The 18871-nt window shown below is 49.2% G+C and overlaps 3 protein-coding genes across 3 annotated transcripts; 1 reads left to right on the top strand and 2 right to left on the bottom strand.

Annotated features, from left to right (window-relative positions):
• Positions 1–1674: 1674 nt before the first annotated feature.
• Positions 1675–6435, bottom strand: ARB_01860 (Hsp70 family chaperone, putative; the record flags this gene model as incomplete). Its single annotated transcript, XM_003011835.1, has 8 exons — positions 1675–1874; positions 1942–2380; positions 2431–3366; positions 3441–4208; positions 4250–4579; positions 4731–4760; positions 4873–6115; positions 6212–6435. The coding sequence occupies 8 exons, from the start codon at positions 6433–6435 to the stop codon at positions 1675–1677; spliced, it is 4170 nt and encodes a 1389-aa protein (XP_003011881.1).
• Positions 6436–15043: 8608 nt separating this feature from the next.
• On the top strand, positions 15044–17712 carry ARB_01859 (fungal specific transcription factor, putative; the record flags this gene model as incomplete). Its single annotated transcript, XM_003011834.1, has 4 exons — positions 15044–15481; positions 15545–15569; positions 15714–16473; positions 16545–17712. 4 exons carry the CDS (start codon positions 15044–15046, stop codon positions 17710–17712), a joined length of 2391 nt encoding a protein of 796 aa, XP_003011880.1.
• Positions 17713–18092: 380 nt separating this feature from the next.
• ARB_01858 (uncharacterized protein) lies at positions 18093–18826 on the bottom strand (the record flags this gene model as incomplete). The annotated part of the gene is made up of 4 exons (XM_003011833.1): positions 18093–18285; positions 18361–18428; positions 18620–18751; positions 18809–18826. The coding sequence occupies 4 exons, from the start codon at positions 18824–18826 to the stop codon at positions 18093–18095; spliced, it is 411 nt and encodes a 136-aa protein (XP_003011879.1).
• Between the last annotated feature and the right edge of the window lie 45 nt (positions 18827–18871).

Genomic DNA, 18871 nt, shown 5'->3' with positions numbered 1-18871 from the left:
ATCCACAAGGTTATGTTGTTTTTGTCTCCATATTGCGGTGTTTTATGCGATTCGTTTTACCGCGGTAGCCGTGGCTGCAACATGTCTGCCCAGGCCCCTAGTCGCTAGCAGCAAGCCACTTGCTAGGCCATGCCAGGTGGTCAAGTGAGCTTTTGCCTGATCCATCGCACGATGAGAAAAGGTAAAGCAGCAGCAGCCAGCTGATGCTCAAAGCACTGTGGCCCGATATTTTCTTGACATCGGCAATAGGAGAGGAACACCTGGAGGCATGACAGCTGCAGACTGTCATGCAAATTGGCCTGCGCCTAAGAGCGAACGAATGAGTGAGACAGACGTGGAAGACAGAAAACAGTCGACGAAGAAGATTGAGAAGAGCATCAAGGACGCACTCAACCTGCCTGGGTGCCTAACGCATCCTAGCTACATGGTACATTACATTTATTACCTCAAAGAAGCAAAAAAGGGGGGATACACATCCCAAGGATGAGAAAGGGAGGAGGTCGCGTGTCTGCTATCCAGATAAAGTCAATGCCAGGCAACTCTCGAAGCCAACACAGCCTCCTCTTCATGATTAATGCAGGGATGATAGCAATATGGAGACGAATAACTGGTTAATTCGGTGTCTGCAGCTTTTCCGGCTCTGACATACATCCTCTCTTTGCTTTTCCCGCTGCCCCGTCGACATGTCAATATGTGCTATGTTTTCTGTCTAGTGTCGTATATCATGGCATACCCTTGTGTGCATATTTGTTATTCAACGGGATATCGATATTCTTCTTCACAGGGGAAAGGAGGGGAGGGAGGATGTAATAACTAGTGCATGGGATGAAAGGGATATGGTCGGTGATTTATGTAAAATTATCGTATGATCGGCGGCAGCGAAGAAGCCTTGGGGAGGCGTTTTGCTTCTTCTCTTCTTCTCCCGTCGGGTTGAAGTGCTTATTTCCTTTCGTACATGAGTAGCAAACAATTGGAATAAGAAAAGGAGCAGAAGCCGAGAGCAACTAGTTGACGTTCTGTGCCTGTAAGGCAGACAGGCACACCGGGAAGAAATACGATGTTAAGAGAAGTGAAAGATTCCTTTTTTTATTTGAGTAGGCTAACGATATTGACAGCCGGACCAGTCGGATCGAAGGGGAAAGGGGTATATAAATCAGTAGGGCGAGGCTGGCTATATTATTTAGCAAAACAGAAAGATGGTCGTGGGCTGCGTATAGTAGTAAGTATGCCGTGATATGGTGTTGGTAGATGTCATATATGGCGTGAATGCTGTACGTGTGTTAAGAGATAGGTAGGATGAATCTGCTACCAACTCGGCAACCGGCAAGAAAGAAGTGCGTGAAAGGGGGAAAGGAAGGGGATAAAAATAGATCTATCACGAATAGAAGGGAAGTGAAAAAGAAATGCGAGGCCAATCAATAAGTTAGTATGTAAACCAAGGCGTGAAACCATCCACGGGGAAATGGCCAAGGTGGAAACGCAAAGCCCCCTGTCTCCTATTCCTAATGTTTCCTCCACCTCTCAACATTTTTTTGATAGGATCTCTCACTCTCTTCTTCACTCTATTCTCTCGTTCTTATGAAGTTTTTTTTTTTTTTTGTTGGCCGATTTTGCTTTGCATGGATAATATAAAGGGGAGGGACTGGGAGGGAGAGTCGGAACGACAGATACCCTTTATCGGAATCTTGCTGAACAACGTCCCATGACTTCGCCCTGACAGACGAGTTCAGCGTTGAACTCGCTGCCGTCAAGGGTGAGATAGATGTCGAAGTACACTCGGTAAAAGGTACCCTGAGGAGTGTCCATGCGTTCAAAATCTTTTTCAAGGTTTTTGCGAGACAGGTCGGATGTAAGGGTGACAACTTCCTTGATCCCTATGATAAGAGCGAAATTAGCTGACGATTCAAGAAGAGAAAAGGGAGAGAAAATATGATAACATACGTGGATCCTTTGTATATTCGGGACAAACATCCTCATCACACGCGTATAAGATATCCTCATACATTAGTGTCGCTCCTGGCGCCACCTGTCTGAAGAAGCTGACCTTGACAGGCTCTCCGTTCTTGATACGCTCGCCCTTTTGCACGAATATCTGGCGCGTGTACTTGCATCTATCCTTGCCATCGAGAGACGGGACACGGTATTGTTCAGGGTGGTGACCCTCCTTGAAGGGCTGCAGGGTGGCCATCAGATAGTGTCTACGAGCCACGCGGGAGGTAACGACACGCTCTGTGATACCGGCGGTTACTGCACCCTTTACGATAGCGGCGACGGAATCCATGGGGCGGACGACCTTGGACTGATACTGTGGAGGGACGTGGAGTTTTATCTGTTGGAAAAGATACTCTGATGCACCGAATCCACCGACAACAAGGACATTCTACACTATTAATATAGGATTGAACAGTGATGGCGTTGGGGAGGACTTACCTGTAGTGGTCTGTTCTGTGCCTGAATGGCAATGATCTGGTTCCTGACCAGCTCCAAAATGCGATTGACAACGGGCTCAAAACACTGCAGAATCTCTTCATTGGTGAAAGTCATGTAGCCTTCTTCGATGCCGGCTTCAGGGAAATCAGCCTCGATACCAACATCCACGGCCCACTTCTGTCCGTTATTTCTGAAATCGGCTTTGATTCTGTTCTCGAAGTCCATTATGCATTTGGCATATACCTTCCCGGCCGTACGTGATCCATCTGGCAGCTTCATCTTTCGGATCTTTGCGCGCAGGATGTTGCTGAAGTTACGGTTGAGCGCGGTAGAACCGCAGCTGTCGCCGGATCCAGCCGTACACTCGCAGACGCTGAAAGGGGTCTCCTCATCGACTTCGTAGGCGATGAGATCGACTGTACCACCACCACAATCAACGATGAGAATGGCATCATGGATTTTGAGATTGAGTAAACCTGTCTTTGCACAGAACATGGCCGCGGCCTCTGGCTCGGTGATCAAGGTGAGACGATTGTCATTTTCATCGCGCAGAAAGCCAGCCTGTATGGCAGCCGCACGGGTAGCAGCCTTTCCAGCGTCGTTCCAGATGGCGGGGACGGTCAAGAAGTAGCGGATGTTGCGTTCTTCACGGTTGAAAACTTCACCCAGAGTCTTCTGGAGCTGGTTGCGCATGGCCCCGCGTAGATGGAAGAGGTAGTCTGCGGCCACATCTATCTCAGATTTGCCTGGCGGTAACGGGGGTAGGTTTATGGGGTCTATATAGGTGTTTCCACCAGAGGACATGAGCTGTAGCTTGAACCATTCGACCTTCTGTACGCCTGCTTTGGGGTATCCGGTGGGAGCGAGTGCATCCGCGATATCAGGGCCCCATCCTACGACTTTTTGATACTGGTCATAGTATAGAACGGTAGGTATCTATGCAAACAAAAAGTTAATGTCAATATTTGTTTATTTTGATAGTTATAGATAAGAGGCCTCTATAAACGAACCTTTTGTTTGGTATGTGTGCCAGCGCCAGGCCACTCAGTGATAATGTCCTCCCTGGCCTCGGTATTGGTAGCAAAGGCATAAGCAACACCGGAGAAAGTGGTTCCAAAATCAATACCGACAATCAGCTGGGCCTTGCTGCGCGCCTGGTTGTCGAGCTCCCCGGTATGGCCGCGAAATGGCGCGAGGGGCTGTGGGATGCCATGTCCCTGGCCGGTCGACTGAGGCGGGTAGCCACCATACCCTGGCGGCGGAGGAGCAGAGGACATGCCGCCTCCGGTAGGGTATGGCACACCCACGCCCGTGTTCAGCGGCGGCGGATGGTGGGCGAGCTGCTGCGGGTGATGCTGGCCGCCAGGCGGGAGCGGGCTGGCGGGCCTGGGGGCGCCGGGAGCGTATGTGTAGCTGGGCGGGCGGCCGAGATGGTTCTGCGGGTTCATGGGGAGACTGGCGGACGAGGCGTTTGGGTTGGAGGTGTTGCCTGGCGGCGGCGAGGGCTGCGAGGGTGACCCGTTTGGGGGGGTGTTGGTCGCGGTGGTTGTAGGAGCGAGAGAGGAGCCACTCTTGCGCTTGTTTCCAAAACCGAGCTTGAATCGAGAGCTCATGAGATCCATAAAACGGGGGTGTCGAGTAGATGAGAGGGAGGAGAGGAAGAGGGAGAAGAGGGGGAAGAGAAGAAGAAGAGAAGAAGAGAAGAAGAGGATAAAAGGAAGAGAGGGAGAGGGAGAGGAAGAGAGAGGGCGGAGGGGAGCAATACGGGGTGTACAGGGCTAAAAGAAGCGCCCAAGGAGAGTATATTGGCAGCAAGCACAGCAACGGCTGGGGGTTCTTCTTCTCCCTGGTACTTTTTTTCCTTTTCTCTTATTCCGTTCGAGGCTGAGAGAAGCGAGAGGGAGCAGAGCAAAGAGAACGAGGGAGGAAAAAGGGTCGAGTCGACGCAGAGCAAAGCAACAAACGCTTCTGACCGGGGGGCTGAGGGCGCAACGAGGCTGCGCTGCAGGACTTGGTGGTGGGGTTCTCTAACGGCCAGTGAGCTGCGCCGGGCGGCGGCGTCGTCGTCGTCGTAAGGATCTTGGAGGAAGACACAGCCGCAGCGAGCAGGAAGAGACAGCAGAGCCGAAAGAGAGAGTGAAAACGCTGTCTAAAAAGGGACGAAGTTGAAGCTGAAGTCGACGTCGATTTTGGCGCATCGCGGCTTTTTGGGGGTGTTGCGTATTGGTATTACGGAGTTGCGCGGGCCGCTTGGTTGTCTATATACGGTATTTTTGGTATTTCTATTTCCATATACACACTATATATAAAGAGAAGAAAAGACGGTCGATCTACGGAGTAGATGGATTTTATATCGATGCAGGGAGGATGAAGAAGAAGTCATTGAAGATGTTGATTTCGAGGAGACAAAACTGGTCATTTCTTTCTAACAACCCAATGCACCGGTTTGTAGGTGTTGAAGAGCATGCTGTCGGGGTCCTGGATGTAGCCGCAGCCCCCTATGTCCTCCTCGACCTTCTCGACGGCAAAGCCCATCCTCTCTATCAGCGCCAGGACTTCATCCTGCGACAGTTCTACAACTCCAGGGTCTGCTATTCCCTCTCCCTGACCGTGCCCTCGGCTATGGTGGCTATGGCTATGGCTATGGTTGTGGCTGTGACCATGTCTATACTCCCTCTCGAGATCATCGTCACCCGGGGCATGGGCAGAAGCGGCTGCGTCCTCTGTCACCTTTCCACTATCACCAGCAGCAGCAGCAGCAGTAGTAGTAGTAGCAGACGGAGCTGGTCTGTCCTCAAAATGCCACAGTAGCGGGCCAACATTGCTCCAGATGCCTCCCGGCCGTAGACAGTGGTGCACCGTCTGGATGTACCGTATCAGATTTGGCGCAGTGTCAATGAAGAACACCGTAGCCACGGCGTGGAAGGCCTCTCTGTTCGACTCCTCATTGTACAGTAACAGAAAATCTGCAGCTGTCATGCTCATCGATCCCGTCATCTTCCTCGTCTCCTTCCGGCTGTCTTCCTTGCCTTCAGCGTCAGCCTCGTATCCTCTGACTGCGGATCCAGGATGAACATCCGGTACAAGGACCTTCTTGAACTGTTGCTGACGAGTCCGCAGGTTCGAAAAATGCAGCACAAAAGGGTATATAGCGCACTCTTCCTTGCGTTTAGTCCGGTTCAGCACCCAACTACTTGTCACCAGCTGATGGTACGAGATCTCATTCCCTTCTGCATCGAAACCGGCCATTGCAACGTCAAAAACCAGCCTACCTAGCCCAGCCCCCGGAATCAACACCCTGGTGCCCTGCGCAGGCATCTCTCCAAACTCATCTTGCAAGTCTCGCATGACAGGGCCGTAGCATGTCTCTCTTTCTACAGCACCCCCCTCACTCCAGTCCCGGTATAGCTGGCGGATCGTAGAGTTGGCCTTGCTCACGTCTGATGAAGTAGCTGTGTCATGCCATGATACGTCTCTGCCATGGCCTTCCTTTGCGCTGTCCTCAGCCTGGGGGTGCCGGGGAAGCTGAAATGCCTCCAGGGCAGAGTCGAGGATGGCCTCAGCTACCTCTGCATTGGCATCAATGGCGTCGTCCACCTTGTTGAATGTCTCGAGCAGGTTAAAGGGTGGCGCGGCAAGGGTTTTCCAGTGCAGCGAGGGTAGAGCGTAGAACGACTGCCGCCGTCTATGAGTGACGTTCCGATGCGCAGAGCGGCGGTATTGTCTATCTGTAGCATTAGCAATTATACACAGGCTGTCAATTCCAAGTAAGAATGCCTACCTGAAGGAGTCCAGAGAGGCAAACAGTACCCTCCGCTCCTCTGGGTCAGCAAACGGGTCAAATGCACCACTCCATTCTTCTTCCCCTTCTTCTTCGTCTTCTCTTCTTTGCTGCTGCTGCTGCTCTGGTTGGTCCTCCTTATCCATTCTGGCAGTTCTATTCCTTGAGTTTGACCATCCCACCTGTCGATGTCCCTTGGCTAGAGGTGTAACTGGCTGGGCCATCTAATAACTAAACCAACCAATGAACTAATTTATTCAATACCATTATTAACGAGCTAACGTTAACTAGTTATAATTGGTTGACTAGTTAACTAGTTTGACTCGTTATATTGCTAGTTAAAAACTTTTTAGTAGCGGTGTATATAGGCTGGGGGGTTTGATATATCACTTTCCAACCAACTACCCAAAGACAAGCGATAAAACCGGATGTCAAGATTACAGATATTGGCAGCACTACGACAATACTTTGGCTATATAAAACTCAGGTATCTAGCGACGGTAACTAATTACCTTGATAATTCTGGCTTCCCCTTTATAGCAGCATGCTAACATGATGATCAACCTCACAGGTCTCTGATCCGGAACCCTCCTGGTTGATACCTAGGATGATCCCGAAAAGCTCACAATATGTCACCTTCTTTTGACTCACATTGCGAAGCTGAACATCTACGGAACTTATATCCAAAGTCTCTACCTCGAATTAATTTTTTTGAGCCGACTGTTGCACTGTTCTACCAGCTGTAGCCGACATGTAAAGGTACAGGATAGGGTGGGTGCTGTTAGCCTAACCGTCTATTCTTTTCACTGTGAGGTACTTTCAACATAGATTGCATATCTTACTACTTACGTGCAACTTATGAAATGTTAGAGTAGATTCTCTAATGATCAACTATGCAATATTTTTCGAGTTGCATATTTCCTTAGATTGGCATAATATTGAACTAGCTACATGTTTGATGGTGAATATTCCCGTTGCAACCTTCCAAGGGCTACTCTCGCTTGGTATGACCAAGTAGTTACGCTGGTTAATTATTTCTTTGTATATCCCATCATATGGTATAGCTAACAGTACACTGCCTCCAGCACTCACGAGGCGAACACTCTAACTTCTAACAGACAGACCTCTTGGCTCGGATAGATATATTGCATTTGCTACGGTAAATAATAAGGGAAAGAATGGCCGCTTCACACACTGGTTGGAAGTATGTGTCGGAAACCAGATTCTCAAATTTCCGCTAAAAAAATATACCCCTAGCTGCTCGCTGAGTGCACAGATTGGGATACCAAGAGACAGGGGTAACTGCCACAGATGCAGAAATTGGCGGATGTTCGCATCTCACAACCAGTGCCGATGTTCAAAGCAGGATACCCGGTCTCAAATGGGGCCACGGTTTTCCAAGGAAAACAGTCATGAAGCTTCGTACACTCGTGAAGTCCTACTTCACGCCTAAAATCCACGGTCCATATATTTTGGTCTTGGCTCAATGTGACCCAGAGTTCCAAGAAGATAGAAGGGCAGACTAAATATAACATAGGTGTCATACGATCAATTGCTCGGGGCGGTGAATCAAGATCACATCCCCTTATTCTTCATTTCAAAACACTGGCCAAAAGGAGAGGAGATCTCGTAGATCCGGATCCTCCCCAAAGGGGCCGCCGGGTGGACTCACCATGTTTGGCTTGTCTCTGAGATGAGCAGCGGCCCTAGGAGGTGCTTGCTACCAGCAAGTCCACTTATTCCAATCGATTCATGTTACGTTGACAGCCATTCAGGCCAAACGATCCTACTGGCCTTTTGGCAGACGTTGGTAGGAGGAATCCAGAGTGTGGGTAATGAGAATATTGAGGGCGGAAGGAGTTCTATCGGCCGATGGAGGGTGAAGGGAAGAAACATGGTTTGGCAAAATGGCGACTGCATATATCACCTCCAAACCAAGAAATTACGCCGGGTGATTGAAGGGCAGACAACATCCACAGCTGTTGGGTATATTCGCATCGAGGAGTGAGCCAGATGGCTGCTCTGCGAAGTCGGAGGGCTTTAGATGGTGGTGACTGGTGAGAGTGGAGCAGACAACCTGCATCTCCTTACTGACACCGTTATGCAGATTTGACGTGAGTTCAAGCTGAGCCTGGGATTTTTGGACGCCGGGTGGAATATAATAATATTCGCACCTGGTCCCCTGCTCAGTCGGATAGTAGCCGGGCCAAGATCCAGGATCAAGGCCCTACGGGCTCTGCCATCAGCTTCAGCCTTCGAAAGCGTATTCTAGAAGTTCCGCCGAAGGTACAGAGAATGTATCAAATCCACGACGCTAACGAGTTATCAAATAATGGGCGTCGTCGGGCTGAAGCTGAAGTCGCTCACATGACGGCCGAAAGGGGAAATACCAGACGTCACCCCTTCGACTCTGTCTCTTCGACTTGCAACCTTCAGACTTCAAACCCGGGCATCAACTCCAGCAACGCGAGCTTCTCAGCAGCATCACCGACTCGGGGAGAGATACCCGGATGATTAGGGCGAAGACGAGTGGCATTCTCCTGTTCTAGCACCGTTTTAATCACTAATTAAACACCGTGGTGGGTTGAAAGCCATTAATAAGATCGGCAGCAGGGCTCGCTAACCAACAGACTAGAGGACTAGTTATCACATCGCACCGTTTCATGAAGATAGCGTCAACTGATTGAAATGCTATTTAAGTAGTACCTATCTACTTTGCTTGCCTTTTGAATGCTTCCGTCGAAGCCGCTTCTGACGGTTCCACGGAACAAACAGAGGCTAGCAAAATTCTGGCAAAGCTCCGTGCCTGATGAAACAAGCCGTGAAGAAAATCAGTCGTCCTGGAGTCTGGCCGGCTGTCCCGTCCAATTGGAGGCTCCTTATTGCCGGTATGGTACATCAGACTGGTGACCGCATTCGTTTGTCAACTGCCTCATACGCTGCTATTGGATGCGGCCCGTCCTCCATTCCGAGTTAGTTGACGCTTACCACCCCTCCACAACTCAAAGTTTGTGGCCCATGGAAGGGGAAGAAGGAAGATTGCGCGACAAGGGCCTAACGAGATCGAAGAGCCGGCTAAAATGGAAATTGGCGATGATGGAAAATTCCCCTTTTTAACCGATCGCAAGGTCCAAGCCCATGTTCGCTCCTCGGCTGCCCTATTACATGCTTACGTATATTGGATACGTGCATGATGTCAATATGCAACCTCTTCCGAATAAAAAAACGAATCTCTTGATAAATTTTTAACACACCCTGCGACTGGAGGGGAAGCCAGTACCCACCATCCAACAAACTTTGCCCCGGGGCCTGGGGAAAGGTTTGACAGACCTGGTTGCCACCACAGTCATCACTTCCATCTTGGCGCATCTTCGGTTACGCTCCGAGAAGCATTTTCCATTCCTCGCCAACATTTCCGACACGAGGTTGAGCGTTTCTACTCCTCCCCGCTTCGGAAAATACATTGGATCGAAAACAAAGCATCGTCAGGTACTTAGCTTTTTCTCCAATCAAGTACACATAGAACTGCGGTGTGAGGCCCAGTCTTGGCGGATAACTAGTTAGTTAGTGAATAACGGTCGCAAAAGGAGATCCGAGGAGACGGCCCATGTACCAGGTGATGACGGACTCATACTCCGTATACGAAGGACAACCAGAGTCTCTCGTCTCACATGTGTAACTCCCTTGTGCTGAACCAGGGACTGGTCAAGGCCTTGCTCTGCTATTGTCGTGTGAAGTGGCGTGAAAAAGACTTCCCGCCCTCGAGGCCCGTGCTCAGCTAACGAGTTATCCGGCGTCGAAATTCCAATCTAAACGCTTCCAGGAACCAACTCTGGAAGAAGAACGAGGCCTGTGGAATAAATGGTATGTAAGAAATGGAAACCTTGTTGAACCAATGTCCCTTCTCCGGAGTACCCTGTTTACAATTTGCGAGCGATGAGACGATGGACCATCACCAGGATGGCGACACTTGGATTTCGTACACATGCCCTTCCATGCATATACGGGTACATAATTAATATCGTGGCCCCGTCTCCTCTGCAGCCCCTCCCCATGTGAATTCGTCCTCACCTCATTATTTAATAAGATGGTGGTTGGGCACTATCGAGAACCCGCATAAGCAACTCCTAACCCTTGCCCATATATGATATATATATATGCTGCTAGCATTGCTCGAGACATGGCCCTGCTGGCTTCCCGGAGCAGAGGATCGTTTTACGGAGCATTGAAGATGAACTCCGTGTGCCCAGCGCTTACTTTTTGCAGAACCCCGTAACTATGGTTAGACCATTCGGCATCTAACCGTAACTAAGAATCCCAGATCCCAGATTCCGACTTGTCTTTTCTCCCTTGGATAACCTTCCAGCCTCCCCAAAAAGGTTGATTTAGCTCTCTCCGTGTTGACCCACCCATATATTATTAACGTCCGTTGTTGCACAGTATACGTACTCCGTACATCCTGTCCATTCGAGATGCGTTATTTTAACAGCCTTTTTTTCATGCGTGGAGCCTTTCTTCAGCTTTATCGGCATCCTCCAAAATGGCGATCAAAGCCTCAATCGCAGAACTCGACTCAAAATTGCACGATTAACAATTTGCAATATTAAATAATGAGTTAACTAACTAGTTAGCTAACGCGGAAGGCATCCGCCCGATAAGCCACTTCTGAGACAACAGCCCAATAGACTGGACTATCGTGCACAGAGCAGAATGATAAATATATAAGTACGGAGTATCACAGAACAATGAGGGGGGAAAAAAGCAACGGACAACCTCTTTAGGATGTTGGGCATTCTTGAAGGATCTGCAAAAAGACACGGAGTTTCCTAGACATCCAACGCTAACATGACTCAAATTAACACGGATATTACTGCGGGTAACCAATATATACTCTCTCGTGGCGAGATGTGGTACCTGTTTGTCGGTTGAATGGAAGACCAACATATACGAGCGATATCCATGCATGTTTTCCCTATCGCCGGGAGTATCATTGCCAGAGGAATCACGAAAAAGCATTGCCCCAGCCGATGGCTATATAGAGGCGAAGGGGTGTATAGGGGTCATTTGTTGATTTGGGAGATGCTCGCCGGCACCGTAGCAAGAGCACCCTGAGTATCACCTTGAACCTACCGTGTCATTTGACACCTTGTTTCCTGGACCCGATCGCGCAAAGGGCAAGGACGGCTGAATTTCCGCTGTGGGATATTGTTACATACAAACAAACAGCCGCATGCCCGCCCAACAACACGGAGCCCGTGGCCATGGCTCAACCTGCATCAGCGCCAGCGTTGTGTTCCCGGCTTGTAAGTATGCTCTTTGCCTAGTTGTGTTTAATCCTTTTCCTACATGCGGTACGGAGTACCAAGAGGCCTGTTGATCGCGGTGAGACAGTTCATATTTTTTTTTTTTTCAATAATATGTTCTGAGACAGGCTTCTTGAGTTGATACTCGCATCTCGAGAATAGGGTTAGACGGCAGCACCGCGTGGTATTCTTTTGGCTTCGCCGTTGAGGTCGGCGACATCGGCTTAGCTGTCCGTTCCTTCATGCATGTTCCGTCTATACAATATGTACTCTGTACGGAGTAGTCCATACTCATATATACCCTACCCAAAAGAGTGATGTGAGCTCCTTTATCACAATCCAAATCTCGGTACCCAAGGGGGACGATATCTGGAAGGGTAATATCTCATCATCAAGGTAGCTAATTCTTTTTTTTTCCCACTCCCTTCCCTCCCGCTCCTTGGCTTGTTTTGCTTTTTCACCTTCCTGGCCGTGATATCCCGGAGATGCAGGATATGTCTGGTTCATCCTGTGTAGTACAGCAGCATGGACCAACCAGTTCATGACGAAAACAGAAAGACCGTCATGCTTCAAAAGAGAATTTTCTTCCATAAGAAGCAATACCGGATCTGGGCCTTGGAGAAACTCAAGGCAAAAATGAAATTAAAAAGGAATCATATGTGACAAATGAAGGACAAAAGAGGAACAGGAGAAGAAAGAAATGGGCATCACACTCGTTTAATCCTGCCAAAGCAAATGATATTTGTTTGCTTGAAAGGGATCCTCCTGCGCCTTAGGGCTGTCGTTGCTTTTCCCACTCCGCCATGATAGTATTGACAACCTTCGTCAACCCCTCAGTTTCCTCCTCGACCATCATCCCGGAAAAATCGGCGCTGCAGCCAACATAGACGGGCATCTTCATCCGACGAGCCAGAATCCGGGCCGTGCGTGTTGCATAATCTACACTAGCTGGGGACGAATAGAGAGTTGAGCAGATTGTAGATTTTTCGTTTGAGTTCTGTGTGTTCAGATACAGCAGAACGGGATCGGAAGATCGGGAGGGGAGTTTGTTAGTTTTCTCTTTCTCTTTTCTTTTTTATATTGTATGCTTGGACGATACATTTTGGAATTGGGCAATAATTGAGAGCAAGGCATCTGGAATGAAGGGTGACAAGACAATCAAGAGTTTCCAATTTTTGTACCTGTTCGATATTGGAGAATGGGGAGAAATGTAGCAAGGTATTGAGGCGTCCACAGCCTTGCTGCCTACCTCCCCCCCTTGTCACACGAAAGGGGATTTTTGTCTCATACATTTGAGCTTGGGTATTGGATGTCGTATAATTGATACGGGGATGGCAATTTCAAAACAAGCAAGGCGTGCCCGGGACGAAAAAGAAAGCAGGAGGGGAGAGGAGAGAAAGAGTGGTTCATACATCTGGCATGGCATAGACGAAGCTGCCCATGGGCCGGGCAACATTTGAGTCGCCGATCGAGGTTGTCGTCAGGAAGACGAGAGTCGAGGTAGCGAGGCACGTAAGATGGATATGGAGGTTGACGTGTGGCGACTTTGGCAGCGGAAACGACAGCTCGGTGGGCTTGAGAAGAGCCATGTCTGAAGAAGCTCCGCGACCTCGCAAAGGGAAACCGAAACTGAAACCCGCACTGGTCAAGAGACGACGTTCGAAATCGGTCAAGATATGATTCTTAGAGCCCAGCTAGCTAACCGGCAACCAACTAACTAGTTACCAGAGTTAGTGAGAGGAGCTAGCTTCGCGGAGAGTTGGTGGCCTTCTGCGAAGTTCGGTACGTTCGGCAATGGCCAGTCCCAGCCGGCGAAGGAGCTCCAAAGGTTCCTCAGTTGAGACTGAGACTTGAGGGGTGACAGAAGCTTCCTCGCTGCTCGCTACTGGATGATCCCTCCTGCATGGCGCTGACGGCCGGACGATCTGAACACCCTCCATCAGCGCAGGCGCAGCAGCAGCAGGGCAGGGCCAAAATTCCGACAAGCACAAAACGGTTGGGCACACCACACCCAGTGTTTCCATGTGGTTTCACTGTCGCAACTCCAGCGTCCAGAGCGTGGAGACGGGAACTACCTTTGCAGCTGGCCAATCCGACCCGGCGCTGCCCCTTGGGTGACGCTCAGCTTGGCGGGCGCTCTACTTAATTTCGGCTCAGGCTGGATGTGCGAAGTTGAAGGACGGGCGGGACTTTAGGGGCGAACCAGGACGCTTCCGTGACATCGAACCTCGGGCCCAAGCGAAGAGCATCCTGGCTCGTACATGCAAGTACCTCTCTCTCTCTCTCTCTCTCTCGTTCTGGTCTCGTTGTGGTTGCGGCAAGTTGCCTTTTTTTTTACTTTTAGTTACACTTTTCCTCCCTGCAATTATCCAATTCTTCTTACTAACGAATCCTTATCGCTTGGTAGGGACACCACTATTTGCGTGTGAGTGAGAGCCCAGGCGCAGAACCCAAGCGAGGAACTGGGAGCCCGTGGTCTGACTCCTATCAAGAAAATGCCACTCTGGAGCTGTGAAGTCGTTTCAAGCTGGTGGTGATAATACGAGGTTCAAAGCGCATTTTCCTGCTCCTCCCCTTCAGCCTTTGCAAAAAAACAATAGAGTTGGGATTCCTCGCAGTCTAGCCGTCCGCCTCCTTTTGCCTTCGGCCTGTGGAACTGACAGCCGCATGTGCAGGAATTAACGGAGTATGTAACAGCAGATTGTCCCAGGTTTTAATCGACACCAACCGCCTTCGATTCTCAACCCCAGCTTTTTTCCTTTTTCCTTTTTCCTTTCCCTTTTCTCCCTGGCCCGAGTCCACTGTTGGGCGCTATAACTATCAGCTCCGGGGTTCTTCTCTCGCAAGTTCCCACCACCGCCTGTCCGTGAGACACGGAACAGGAGCTGTCGAATCCTCTTTTGCTCCCTTGGCCCGAGAGAGAAAAGAAAAGAAAACTTCTATACTGCTGGTCGAAGTTCCTTCTTTGAGTTTCAAGATCAGGTACGGGGGGTCTTTAATAATAATATACATATCCACGAGCCACACACGACAGGTATCTCGTGAGATCTACGATTTACTCATTTAGTTATTTCTCATCCTCGGCACTCCTTTCCAGCTTGTCGGAAGATTTCTTCCTGTGGGGGTAGCATTGGCAGCAAGCTGGAAACATCATCCGATACTTAACTATGAAGAGACCTTTGAACCCCGCGAATTGACTCCAGCTCGGCCATTATATATAGCTAGGCTCATATTCCTGGTCGGCAATAAAGCCGCTCCTTGTACCTTGTCTGCTTTTTTTTTTCCCGCCCCGGAACAAACACCCATTGGAACATCACGATCTACTCATCCAGAACAGGCATACATTTCCAGTTACATCAATAGAAGAATAACCTGGATGCGAATGGCTGTCACCATTCGAGGCTTGTGAATGAGATTTTGGCCAGAATAGACGGAATGCGACAAGGCTCTTGCTCACACGTCCAGAGCCCAACATTCAGCTGACACTTGTGATTCCTGCATTCAAGCCTGAGAGAAAGTCTTTTTCAGAATGCAGAGACAACAATACCCTCCCCCGCCTCCTAGGAGTCAGCAGAGTGGCTATTATGCTTCGTCACCTGTCTCGTCTATCAGCTCTACATCAACGACTGCTCCGCGACCACCGTCAGAACCTGGCTGTGGCTCTGCACCTCACCGCGGCCCGCCAGGCAATGGACTCAAGATATCCAACCTTCTCTACACTTCAGCTCCGCATAACCAGCATATGTCTATGGGCAATGCATATCATCCGCAATATGATTACTCGCAGATGCAACATGGAGAGAGACCTGGCTTGTTGCTTAGCCCCCTCCATAATGGCTCGATTTCGGATGCTTCCAGCTCTGCAAGCCACATTTCTCCTGCCGTTCCTCAGCAATCGCACAAGCGCGCATATAGACAGCGACGGAAGGATCCTAGTTGTGATGCATGTCGCGAAAGGAAAGTAAAGGTATGTGTACCCGACCTTTGTTACCCGTACAGCTAGCTGAGCATATACTGATAATCTTAACAGTGCGATGCTTCAGACTCGTCGAGTTGTACGGAGTGTTCCAACCGCAATGTCAGATGTCTTTTTACAAAGGAGACGAACCGACGCATGTCATCTATCAAGTTGGTCACCATTATAACTGCTACGCTCGATCTTCGTTTTTTTCTCTAACATAATCCAAGGCAAGTTCAAGATCTTGAGAGGCAGCTCGCTCAGGCGAAGCTTCAACTGCAACAGTTGCGCTCTGGTGCACCAAAAGCTGCCAGTCTCATGGGATCCGATTCCGATATGAACGAAGATATGCCGGCAATTCCAGAGATAGGCTCTCAACCTGCTCGCCTTCACACCCCAAACGTTAATTATGACTTCTCTCGAGTATGCTCGAAAATGCGAGTCTATGGAGACGGCCTTCTTCATTTCCCGCAAACCCCGTATTTTCTACGACCGCAGCCTGTTCTGGATGCAGATGTGCCCCCGCTTCCGCCAACAAATATCGCACATGTTTTGATGCGACATTATTTCTCTTGTGTCCATTGTCTGTACCCAGTTCTCCACTGGCCTACCATTTTACATGTTTACGAGAGAGTCCATCAGACAGGGACCCTACAAGGTGTCTCGAGGGGTTGGGCTGCTGTCTTTTTTGCCCTGTTGGGCTGTGGGTCTCTGCATTCCCTTGATCGAGACTTAATTGCCAAAGGTAAGGAATATATCAAAACCAGTATGGGCTTGATCGACCTTTGGCAAAATACGTTCTCGATTGAGCAAGCTCGCGGCGCAATGCTAGTGAGCATCTACTTGTCTGAACTAAACATCAACTCTGTCAGCTGGGTATGGCTTGGTGCGGCAGTACGGATTGCTCAGGACCTTGGTTTCCACATGGAGTCAGGCCCATGGGAACCGATGGATGGTGAAATGCGGAAACGCGTATGGTGGTCCATTTACTCGTGGGAGAGGTTAGTTCACGCACAACTTCTATGTTATCTTGTCTTCTCCTTGGATAGAGTTGCTAACAAGCGGTTAATAGATTGAGTGCTTTAGAACTTGGCCGCCCACTCGCAATTATTGACGAGGACTGTGATATTTCACTTCCATCCTCAATCGAAGAGCAACTTATCCAAGAAGGGACTCCGGCCCCAGATCAGAAATCAAACCCCTTACTCGTTATAGTCCACATAATGCGCTGCGTTTCGCAACTTACGAAAGCTCTCAAAAGTTTGGTTATATCGAGTGATACCCTGGAGCTATTTGATCGGCATTTCCGGGCTTGTTTAAACAGCTTCCCGGCGGATTATCACATGCAGTCAAATCAATACTTGGATCCACGATCGCTTTCCCCTGTTATTATTCTCCAGAACACCAGGTTAGTTCTACACCGCCATAACCTCTCTCCCGGATGTCCACCGGAGATCCGGAATATCGCCATGGATCATTGTTTGGCAGTTGCTCGCGATACCACCGGGATTTTGACCAGATGCATGCGCTCGCCAACCTCTGGAGAACCTGGAGCTCCCTCAAAAGTCAACGGCGATGACTGGCGCTATTTATTAGCTGCAGCCGCCACTTCCGTGATTTGCAAGCATATTTGGCGATGCATTCTGCTACTGTTATGCAGAGCCGATTATGCTGCTGCACTAGTATGCATACAAGCCTGTTCTGCAATCGGAGATGCTAGAGCAGTGAACATTGCTTCGGGCCGGTACATCACTTTCTTCTTGAAGTTTCTACTTGAAAAGCAGCAGAAAGAAGGCTCCTTCAACTTTGTGGATGATGAGGAACTTATGGCCTACGTGTCGGGCGATCTGCAAAGTTCCATGGATACCTCATGGGTCTGGAGGTCAACCTGCTCCAACCCGTCCTTAGATATAGGGGCCAAGCCACCATCTAGCACGCTAGTCACATCGAGCCCACCATTAAAGACGGAGTCTGCGGACACCGCTCGAGCAGACGGTGCCGAAACTGATGACCAAGCACAAGAATGGGAAGGATGGGGCTGGGTTGAGATGGTAACGCAGCGCTTGTTAGCTGAGCAGCAACAGCAGAACACTGCTATTTCTCCTAACGGTCTAGACAATCCCCGTCTTGATCGCCCAGTCCCTAATGGCGTTAACGCCTCTTGCCGCTCTCCCGAGACGGCCTCCAGCCCATGTCAAAAGAGCAACATCTCCAAGATGACAATCGCGAATATTATATGAGAATGGAGTGTTCTGAAACCGCCACTCGACCGAGATATAGCATCGATTCTTCATCTCTCGTGCCACAGCAATCCAGCCATGGCTTGGGCATTTAGCATCAATGCTGAGAACAATGCCACCACTGTCGCTACACTTTACTTATGCCATGGGATACGAAAAGGCACAGAGAAGATGGGGTGACATGAAATAACGAATGTACATATGATACCCATTTACAACTGGACTTTGTTTACTAGAATATTCTTTTTTAATAATAAGAAGATCTCAATGATCATGTTTTCACTTCTATTCGGCGGTCGTTGTCCAGTGTACTTTGTTCAATTGAAGCAATGCCTATGCTGTGCTATGGATCTATATAACACCACTCATTTTTTTTTCTTTCAAGTCTCCAAGTTAATACTTTTTCCGAATCGTGCATAGAGAGCAATTTTCAATTGCTGTGCTTCCTCCTTTAGTGCTCCCAACTTCTCCTCTAGGTCAGAGACTTCGTTGTCAATTTTCTCAGTCGAAGCAGCTAGCATTTCTTGTGCCTCCGATAGGGGAAGTGACATGAAAGAGTCACCAATTTTGTACCTACTCCAAGTTAGTACGGCTTATAATAAAAATTTTTGCACATTCAAGCAATATTCAGACTGAGGTATTACTTACGGGACTGGAACATCCTCGTCGGCGAGGTCAAGTTCAGCGGAAACTTCCTCAAGATCTTCCTTGTCTTTCTGTGGTGTTTGTTAGCCCCTCATTCGTCATAATAGTCCATCATAATATGTAGCGCGGGGTTTAAATCGATAAAGAGCTCATTGTAGCATAAGTCTGAAAAACCAGCTGTAGAGATATCAAGGCTTGAGACACAAGCGTGCCGTATTCGTTCTTAACACCGTAGTATCTTCCTCGGTGCCAGAATACGTACCAGTTTTGCCTTGAGCTGTGCTTCCAACACGGCCTCTCTTTGATGTAGTCGACTGAAACGATTTATCTTTTCTTGATCTTCACGACGGACCTCAGTCTCTTCGCTACTGGTGGCTTCATCGTCCTTCGAGAGCTAACATGCCCGTCAGCAGAAGCCAATATGGAGGGCGCGTCGGGGGTATATTCTTACCATCCGACGTTGAAACATCCTGACCTCTGGGGTTCGTATAATTAGAAAGGTCTCCTGTCAATA

The sequence above is a fragment of the Trichophyton benhamiae genome (genome assembly GCF_000151125.1).
Source record: "Trichophyton benhamiae CBS 112371 chromosome Unknown contig01106.0, whole genome shotgun sequence".
NCBI classification, from domain to species: Eukaryota; Fungi; Ascomycota; class Eurotiomycetes; order Onygenales; family Arthrodermataceae; genus Trichophyton; species Trichophyton benhamiae.
The sequence above is the reverse complement of the archived record's forward strand: the minus strand, read 5'-3'. Positions and strand labels throughout refer to the sequence as shown.